The following is a 10,679-nucleotide window of genomic DNA, read 5'->3' on the forward strand; positions in this document are numbered from 1 at the left end:
GATAGAAAGAACCCCAGTTGTATATATATAGAGAGACACAAACAAAATCATGTTCACATAAGGGCAGGACAGAAAATTAGGAAGAGATGAATATATATATATATATATATATATATATATATATATATATATATTAATTATATGTATGAGTTATGGAGGACAGACTAAATCGTATATTTTTGTTATAAACGAACAGGTTTCACCCAAACTATAATTTCTAAGACGATGTATCAATATGGAGCCACTACTACCCACCCACCCCATCCTCGACGGTTTTCATTTTAAGACACGATTCTCATAGTCATTGTCAGTATGAAGTGTGCCATCCCTGTGCACTGATGAATTCTTGATATCAACTAGTAAACGCCTAGCATTGCTGTCTAGATGAAAAGTAAACATAACAGCATCCTGAACAGTATATGATGTCTATACCATGCATGCCTATGACGACGTAGTTTCAAATTTGATGCTAATAAATTTTGCTTTTATTCAAACGTATTACACAGAGCTGTTTGAATAATAAATTCGTCTGGAAAATTATCTTTATAGTATAACGTTTTATAGACTGTTTTATATATCGTGAGAAGCAGAGGGGGAAAAAGACCCATGTGGTAAATTACTGTATGTTTTCCTCTCACAGAATCATGTGTGATAAGGTTTGGAATTTTATAGTAAAGCAAAAGCAGTTTTGTTTAACATAAATAAATAATTTAAAAAAATTAGGAGAAAAAGATTAAATAAAATAAATAAATAAATGATGAAAAACTAAAAAGATATAAGTTCTACATACGTACAGTATTATGAATTCATTATATAATAATTATTTTTAATTCATATCTCGTGTTTGCAAATTAAGAGGTTTTCGTGAAGCTGAAAGATGCATTACCGCGCATGTATATTCCCAATCCAATACAATATTATCTTTACCGAATGAATATCATTTACATGAAATTGAAAAGAAGTATTTTATGTGTATTTTTCAAAACTAATTCTAAGCCTAAATTGGTCGTTATATTAATTTTTTAATTGTTGCTCTCTTTTGATTTAATTTCTGTTTGAATTAACACGGAATGTGATAAATGCGATGTTGCATGCGGGGGAAATTGTATACGCCCTCTGCGGAATGTTCATTCGACTACACAGAAGTGGGCGGAGCAAGGATTTAAGAGGCCAACCCACCATTTGAAAGAGATAATAGTACTGCTGCATTTTTGTGATTGAAGAAATTCGGATAAGTGTCTACATAGTTTTTCAGTTGGAGCCTTTTCAGATTTGTCGCATACATTAAGATCAAACTGAATAAATTCAGGTGGATGAGGAGACAGGGAAAATTTCTACGGGACAGATGGTGATAACAAAGATGGTGGAACATACTTTACGAAAATCTTCGGGCTTTACAATTGATTCTTTAATAGGAAAAGACTCTGAAAAAGCAGAGATTTCTTCATGTGGCAGAAATTTTGAGGAATATGTGCAGACCAATAATAGCGACAGTTCAAGGTCTCGACCACAGGAAAGACCAGAAAATCCAGAACGACCTCGGAGAGAGCCCGCTGTTCACGACTCTACACGACAGTTTCCAGATTTCGCTATAGCACGGAGGGACAGGGAGTTGTATCTTGCGTCACATCAGCACAGTGCCTCAGAATCATTAAAACATTTACATGACGTTCTTTCTCAAACCGCTGGGGCCACGGGAACATATTTCGCCCCTCGAGTGTGTCGTCATCCTATTTCACCCTTTAACCTACATTCTGTGTACCCTGGTCAGTTACCGGCCTCCGCCCCTCTTCATCCCCTGATGTTGAACCCCTCCACCTCCCGAGATATCAGACATCTTCATCCTTGGATATCAGAGCGGTACTCCGGATATTACTACCCCAGATACCCAGGTAAAACTTAATCTAGCTTTAGTTAAATATCTAAATTAGATAACAAACAAACGTTGGTTTGTAAAATATTTGTTATTCAATTGTTCAATTCCTTTAAAATACTTTTGAATGACGAAGATGAATTATTTCTTTTTAAAAATATCAATATCAATAAACCATAGCTTTATTATCAGTTGATCCACCTGTCGTAAACACAAAATGTCTCAAAATTATTAACACATCAGAATTATTGATTTTTCAAAACAATGCAATGGGTTGCTTTCCCCACTGTGATACTTTCTTTGACATGTAATCATTAACTTGAATTTTAAAAAGAAGTCTACCCTTCACCTGCCACCCAGGCCGAGGTATATTAAACATGTTTTTACCTGGTTTACCTGTATTTTCACCTATATCATTTGTACATCGATTTCCACCCCGATTCTCAATAATTACAGAAATTCACCTTTATATTCTCTCGTTACCGAGGAAACAATTCACTCTTTTGATTATGTGTGTATCTTATTATATTTTAAGACGGTATTTTCTTTTTCAGTCTCCTCCCCATCACAGACTCCCTCTTTAAGTTGAAAACTTTAATCCGAGTGGATACTAAATAAACATGCTTTCTTTAAATATAGCTTTTACTCCATGAGAAAATGACATTTAATTCCCGTGCACGAGTATAGCATTTAAAGGACAAGAAAATTTTATTCTTATGAATGAGTTTCAATTAATGATTAGATTGTTGGTTCAGTAAAAAAATAAATAGAATTTAATTAATAAATAAAACAAATCGTTTGAATATATAATCAATATAGGGATACCATTGTCCCCCTTTTTAACATGTACATGTACACCTCTTTTATTATTAGCAACTACAAGTTTCTTATGAAGGTTAATCATTAATATTTCAGTTGTGCATTGAAGAATCAACTGTAGATGCCATTGTTTGTGAGACTACCTCACAATATGTATTTGCTGAGAAATGCATTAATTCATTAACGATTGCTAAAAAGTATTTTATCTTGAACATCATTTGATAGGTCTGAAATTGTTATCAGTTGATAAAATCAAATATTTGCGATATAACTTCAAACATATCCCTCTTAATATTAATTTTCATCTCATACGTGGTCTTAGATATTAGAAAAATAGTTGACAGGGCTGGGAAAATATTTCATTTATTGAAAGTATACAGTTATTAGAAGATTTATTTGCACGGTATATTTACAAAACAACTTCCGGCGTGGGTTAAACTATATAATGATAACAAGCGGGATTACGAATAAATAAAAAGGTTTAAGGATTACTATAAAACAAATGATACGTTCACACTAAAAACACAGTACATATGTATTTTTAAATATATCTGTAACAGAATGTAAATTTTTGTCAGAGATCCTCAGAATATTAACAAATTGTATATATATATATATATATATATATATATATATATATATATATATATATATATATATATATATAATATTTATGAATGAACAATTTTGCAAACTATTTCGTGCCTCTCTGTGATCCAGTTCTATAATTGCAATATGCAATAATTCTTTCTCTCTCTCTTTCTCTCTCTCACTCTTTCTCGCAAATTATGAGATAGAGTTGAAATACGAGCCTATGGTAATGAGGAGAGAACAAAAGCACAACCTTACTCCTAATTAATATTTAAGCATCATATTTACTGTACGCGTAGAAAACGACACCCTCTATATTTACTCTTGAAAAAGAATAAAAATGAAACGAGATGAAAACAACATGCAGCTCTAAATATCCTGGCCTGACATTAAAAACCAATCTATTTTCTGTTTTTGCGCGCATTAGTTGCCAAAATTTGTCGTAAGAACATTCGTTAACACGAAAGCTCATTAATTTTACACCTTTTATGGGGAGAAAGCACCAAACTACTACCTCCTCGATATGCGATAACTTGAGTACGGTGGCAAACGGAGACAAATTAATAAAGTTACAATTAATTGCCATATTTACTATATTTACATGTTTGTGCCATTATTATGATCATTATCATCTAATGTAAATTAATTTAAATCACAATGGAGGCTCTAACTTGATAAAGACGATTGTTGCCTTGCACTTTGACCCCGAAAAAGAAGGTCATCCTCCTAACTGATGACAGCCTACTAATTGTCCCTTTTCGACATTTAGTTTCCCCCGCATTATGCAGCTGTTATTATGTGGGGGTAGCGTTCTACTTGTTCTTTAAAACATTGTTGATGAATTAAGTTCTATGTGCAGAAATGAGATCTTAAATATCTTATAAGTATCGCATTCATTTTATATTATTATCCAATTATTGTTTTATTGTTTATAGTGTTGATACAATTATTTCCATAATATATGTTTTGTTTCAAAGTGCACCAAAGTCTATCATTTCAATGAATGTCACGAGAATATGCAAAATAGTGAAAGCTACGCGGCCTTCACGCATATTTCACCGATTTTCTCCCTGTATGTTAGCACCAAGTAGGACAGAGGATAGTTCTTCGACAATAATATATCAGGTTCGCTTTTTATTGCAGCCGCGCCAGGATTTTTATTCCAACCGTACAGAAAACCCAAACGAATACGAACTGCATTTTCACCTTCACAACTTCTTCAACTGGAGAAGGCATTTGAAAAGAGCCATTATGTAGTTGGGCAAGAGAGAAAAGATCTGGCCTCAGAACTTCAACTGACAGAGACACAGGTATGTACATTTCATGCAAATTGTAGTGTTTTGCAGAGACGGAAAGATGGTGTAAGTTTACAGAATTTGGTTTAAGTTTTCACAGAATTTATCTTCAGTAAAAATATGATTGAATCATACTGCCAGTTATTCTGTTGTAGAATGCCAACATTAAAGAGTTTCGGTATAGGCAGAGTTGTCTATGTCGATTCATACTGTACATTAAAACCCAAAATCGGTAGATAACCCTGCATTTTACTACAATAATTAATACATGCAAATTCATGGGATAAAAGCTACATTGTAACCGACAGGATCAAGTTATCATTTTCATTATCAATTAATGTTTCTGTAATGGTTGTGAGCTGTGAAAATGGACTCTATCCAGCCCAACCCCTGGTATACCCCAAATAAATATAGATACATCATGGGACAGTCGTACACATTAATCTTTAGAATTGTGATAGCATTGGAACCTAAAATCTCAACCACATCCTGAGCCCTAGACGTATGCTGGTACAAAATTCATGATATTGACAGAAAGATGAGAAGAGATGAAATTCATTTCTCCTACAAATAAAAGCCTTAATCAAGTTAAGGCAAGAAAAACTTGACAATGGTTGACATTATCGCTCAGCAGATATCTCGTTACTCCCTCTAAAGCAAGGTTTCAGCGGTAGTGTTCTCGGTACCAGACTTGGGAGTGAACAAAAACGTTCGTAATTATTTTAAAGAGTTCGCGCGACTGATAGCGCTTAAAAGTTAATCTGAAATTTATTGCCTCTAATATAATATACTTTGTACTTCAATTAACAGTCATGTCATTATATTTTGATTCCCCTGTAGTTGCCTATCAATGGTTGCATTAGCAGTGCCGTCTGCTTAGGTTTAGCATTAATAGCACGAATCCACGTTTTAAGGGAAATTAACTCGGAAATATATATAGAAATTGCAACATTGCTTTTTGAATTAATCCTTTCTATGTGGTATTTAGCTGATCCCTGCTGAAAATCCGTCCTCCGTCTAATAAAGAGAAACAGATAAAATTGCAACCGAGTTAAAAACCTATCAGAAGTATTTAATAGACTAAATTACTGCAATCGCCATATTCAATTTAGTTTCGAATGAATTGAATTCTAAGCCGTTGTCGGATTTTGTACAGTATTACAATATATGTGAATGATTTTAATGGGACAATACTTAAGCTAATCCCTTATGTTCGAAGTGAATCTCTTACGATTGATTATCTATTTGATGGGCTGAACGGGAGATTGAATTATTGACTGCGGCGCTTGTGGCCTGATACATCACGATAAAGACACCCTCTTTGTTCCCGCTATCAAAAGGATTACTTTTGCAATCAAAAGCTAATTAAGAAGACTTCCCGCCACTTATTTGAGTGTATCTTTTCATTATGAAGTCACTGAAAACGAAATGGCCTAAGCTGCAAATATCAAGATAATTAGAGTTGCGCACGCCTAGTCGACAGAGACATACTGATACGGTATTTCGGCGCTACACTAACGATGGTTACAGAGTTTGTCAAGGGGGTGTTGCTTTATCGTTCCCCATGGACGACAACGCTTTGATAACCGTTTCACAGCAAATATCACACCTAATTAAAGACCAACATGAAGAACAACTTGTCTGATTTCTGCGCTTTACCGACTATCGTTGTCCTATGGGAGAAATTGAGATTCCCTTTTAGTTGTATGGTGGATTAAGTTATAGAAGTGATAATGATAGAATATTGCCCATGTGTATTAGAAATTCTCTGATCTCCACTGATCGCTGAAGCTTGCAGTTCTCCATATATTCCCTATCAAACATAACAAAGTGTAGAATAATCATATTTTGTAGAAGAATGACACTGCCATCTTTTTTTTTTAAAAGACTGAAACTTTAAGAATACCGTATTTTCAGGTGAAAGTGTGGTTCCAGAACAGAAGAACTAAACATAAACGGATAAAATCGGAAGATGGGGAAGAACTAAACAGCACCGACAGAGGTTCCTCTAAAGATATGGACAGTGACATAGACAAGAATGACAGCGACATCAGTGACATTGAGGACATAGGTGATGACGGCATGGGTCATCCCCATGGCAACGAAGTTCACCATCCACCAGCTCCTGTGGCCGCTCATTTATTGCTGCAGTAGATAATCGATATCCTGGAAGTTCGATGTGGAAAATTTGTAAAACGGGTTTTGATAATTTTAATGAGGACGAAAACTGTTGTAGAATGTTATACATGTATAAAGAATTCCTAATTTTCTTGTTGTATGTCAGCTACATGTCTCCAATGTGCCACACTTGTTGTGATACATATATATATATATATATATATATATATATATATATATATATATTTGTGAAATTTAATACAAAATCCAACACGCTTTGTACAAGTGCTCATTATTTATTGAATGAATAATTGGTTAATAAATGTTAAAAATATATGCACTCTTTGTTCTACAAATCCACCCAAAGAAGTACAACTGCTTTAAAAACGTTTCAGATATTATGACGAACACCTTTTGCCAAAAGCACGATGTCGGTCGTACATTGTAATTAGCCATAATTATACTTAGCGCCAGCACCAAAAAAATACTGGTTTCTGTATACGTTCCTCAGTAAAAGAAATGTCTGAAGAAGGACAAATTAAATCTTGACTAGACCTCTTTGTCAGTGAAAACAAACGATAATTTGAGTCAGTTATGCATAAATCTTCATGTTTTATTACATCTGTGTCAGCGAGGCACTTCATCACCCCGATAAGCCTGTTTCTCTGCTTTAATCGTTTGTCGTTTGTGGAATAAACATCTTTCTTTCTTAATTCCAAGTATAGTCAATGAATTCAATTGAAAGTCATGAGAAAAAACACTAATACACATGAAAAATACGAGTTCTTTTAATGAAACAACACGCTCTACAGACATCTATGAAATTCAACATGACGAACGTTTTCAAAGGCACACAAAAATGTATAACATACCATAAATTGGCTATTGTCTGCGACTGAAATTTTCTTTCAAATTTGAGCTCTCAATGGTAGGTTTAGGACAGGTGGAAGATATTTTTTAGAAAGAAAATTTGCTCCCATAAAATTAATTTCATTCACACAAAATAAATGTCTTTCCCACGATTTTCTCGGTAATTACTGGTCAAAGGACTACTAGGCTTGTGACTTTACTTAGTCCATAGAATTCAATCAACAGTCTAAATTTAAAAAACCCTGAAACCATATATATGTATATCAATCAACTTTTGAAGCATCATGGGACATATCTATATAACAGTAGAGACATATCTATATAACAGTAGAGACATACCTATATAACAGTAGAGACATATCTATATAACAGTAGAGACATATCTATATAACAGTAGAGACATATCTATATAACAGTAGAGGCATATCTATATAACAGTAGAGACATATCTATATAACAGTAGAGACATATCTATATAACAGTAGAAGATTCCTCTGCAAAGCGTTTGTGACCATGTACAAGATTGTCTGCTTTCTTTAGCAGAGAGTACCGTATTTAGTTTTCTTTTTCTCTGTTTTTTAAATCCAATGCTTTTTTTCACCGTTATAGATGACAATACAAAGGAACTTTAGTTTAGCAGGTGCAGCCCCAATATCATAGAAATATATTTTGTGTGTATGCATCAAAGAATCAAAAAATAAATGACAGTTTTTTTTCTTATTTTCCAGTTTGCTCATTAACAATTCATTCTTTAGACTCTCAATTGCGAGAAATAACGCGTGTTAAATAAGTTTATAACAACAATGAAATTGATAATGAGTTTCTGTTTATGTATTGATTCACTCACAAGTAATGGAAGTTAATGCAAATATCATATTGACCCTACTCTTTCAAAACAAAAATCGTGAGAAGGAAATTATCTTTTCTAAAAATCTCACCCACCTGTCCTAAACCAGCCACCGTAGAGATATCATTTTATATTCTGCTTTTAATTTTTGCACATGAAATTTGACCGCGAAATGTAAAACACTTTTTTAAAGTATGTGTTCTCTGCAAGTGTGTGGTGCGAGTATACGGAATAAGTGAATGAAAATAGGGAATGTGTAACTGCATAGGTAATTATTAATCACGATCGAATGATAGGTATATTTCAAGAGAATTGCAACCACATTCAATACATTATTGTCGTTTTACTTTTTTATTATTCGCATCTTATGAATAGCCGGAAATGAATATTGAGAATTGCAAGTTATCGCATCATCACAAAATATCATTGGAATATTTTACTAGTTTGAGTTTTACGATTTTATCCCGCCTGTAAAATCCAGTCAATAGAAAATACCTTCATCCTGCATTATACTGAACAAAATAAATAGGTACCATTTTATTTCATATCTATAGAACTTGTGTATGCTAACAATATTAATATCATTTTCAATGAAATCAGATGTTATTATAATCAATATCCAGAAGTATTTTCCAAATAAACATTGAATATTGTAAAACTCTATTAATTTTTTTTACTATCATTACATTTTAACCTAAAGAAGATTTAGTACAGAAAGTTTTATCCTTTGACAGTCTTTGTTCCAAAGAGTAAAGAATTTGAGGGTTTTTGACACTCTTTAATAAGTATTTTTCTAATGACTTTCATGAAGTTTGTTTTGTTTACGAGGTGTTAAAACAAGGTAATGTTTACATATTTTCATTTACTATACAACCAACTTGGTTAAAGCAAATAGATCCTATCGATACATGTATCAACTAATCGGCGTACGAGGACGTAAATCGATAAGGACGCGTAGCAATACCTTTTCCTCAGTACATTTGACTCAAAACTACTTTGTTTTCACAAATATTGTGAATAATGAGATTCCTGTAAAATTGTTTTGTGAAGACATGGTGGATTTATGGACTAGTTTTTTTTCTATCCTATTTCTACATGTTTATACATCTATGAACGTTTCACACACGTAAATGAGACAGAGATTGGCGACACGACGAATCCCCTTTTGATGCGGTCAGTGGCGGATTTAAGTGGCGCCCCCCCCCCCGTTACCACAATTCCTGGATCCGCCCCTGGCGGTGAATCAAATACAAACCTGTACAAAACCTAGAACAAGATGGAGTATATCTTGATGACATACCGGGTCAAAAAAAGTATCCAAATAGTTATGTTCCATGCAACAAAGTTGGTGTCACATGTCTACGAAATAAATATTTTGTACTAAAATATTGATAATATTTTTACATCATGTTATGATACAAGAAATACTGAAATTAGACACTTGTTTTTTCTAATTACTGTTATTTTCTAATTGCACACCCTTCCCAATAACCGCGTAAGTTGATGCTCTGATGTGCAGTAATGAAGGAAATTAATTGACTCTTCTGTGCACCATGTAAAACATTTCTATCTTAAATACATGTTTATGTAATCTAACAGAATCTCTTTATCGAACAATACACGAACGGATACCTACTGCCGATGTTTATTTGCATTATGATACTCCAAGAGGACATCCGAATACTTACTGCCGATGTTTATTTGCATTATGATACTCCAAGAGGACAGCCGATTGATATACAACATAAAACAGTTGAAAGCCATCCAAACATGAAGCAAGAAAATTATCTGTATCAACATGACTATTTCTTTGATCCTAATTGTTTTGTATCACTGCCATAACGTTTAGCTCTTCTTATACATACGTATTCCACTAATGATGTGTTTTCACTGTATGTGTGCTACAACGTTTTAAACCTTGAAGTCCTGGTTAACATTTGTGAGAAAAAATCTCAACTTTGACACCCTTCACTTCATACTCGACTATCAACAAAGCAATATCCCTACAGTTAGGACAATCCCGTGGAGATTCGGGTAAGAATAGGTCCTCAGTACCCTTTGCTTGTCGTAAGAGGCGATTAAATGGGGCGGTTCCTCGGATGAGACCGCAAAAAACCGAGGCCCGTGTCACAGCAGGTGTGGTACGATAGAGACCCCTCCCTGCTCGAAGGCCGTAAGCGCTGAGCATAGGCCTAAATTTTGCAGCCCCCCACCGGCAATGGTGACGTCTCCATTTATGTGAAATATTCTCCAGAGGGACGTTTAA

General features: G+C 34.0%; 1 protein-coding gene across 1 annotated transcript; it reads left to right on the forward strand.

Moving 5' to 3' along the window:
• The first annotated feature begins 909 nt into the window (after positions 1 to 909).
• LOC125658818 (homeobox protein EMX1-like) lies at positions 910 to 7,012 on the forward strand. The gene is made up of 3 exons (XM_048890235.2): positions 910 to 1,892; positions 4,427 to 4,593; positions 6,496 to 7,012. Exons 1-3 carry the CDS (start codon positions 1,346 to 1,348, stop codon positions 6,730 to 6,732), a joined length of 951 nt encoding a protein of 316 aa, XP_048746192.1. The 5' UTR covers positions 910 to 1,345; the 3' UTR covers positions 6,733 to 7,012.
• The last annotated feature ends 3,667 nt before the right edge of the window (positions 7,013 to 10,679 follow it).

Source organism: Ostrea edulis, chromosome 9, assembly GCF_947568905.1.
Source record: "Ostrea edulis chromosome 9, xbOstEdul1.1, whole genome shotgun sequence".
NCBI classification, from domain to species: domain Eukaryota; kingdom Metazoa; phylum Mollusca; class Bivalvia; order Ostreida; family Ostreidae; genus Ostrea; species Ostrea edulis.

Excerpts from the sequence above, each read along its gene's own strand:
- LOC125658818 (XM_048890235.2), top strand. The coding sequence starts at position 1,346 with ATGGTGATAACAAAGATGGTGGAACATACTTTACGAAAATCTTCGGGC. Across the intron at positions 1,893-4,426 it reads TTACTACCCCAGATACCCAG|CCGCGCCAGGATTTTTATTC; the intron begins GTAAAACTTAAT and ends TTTTTATTGCAG. Across the intron at positions 4,594-6,495 it reads TTCAACTGACAGAGACACAG|GTGAAAGTGTGGTTCCAGAA; the intron begins GTATGTACATTT and ends CCGTATTTTCAG.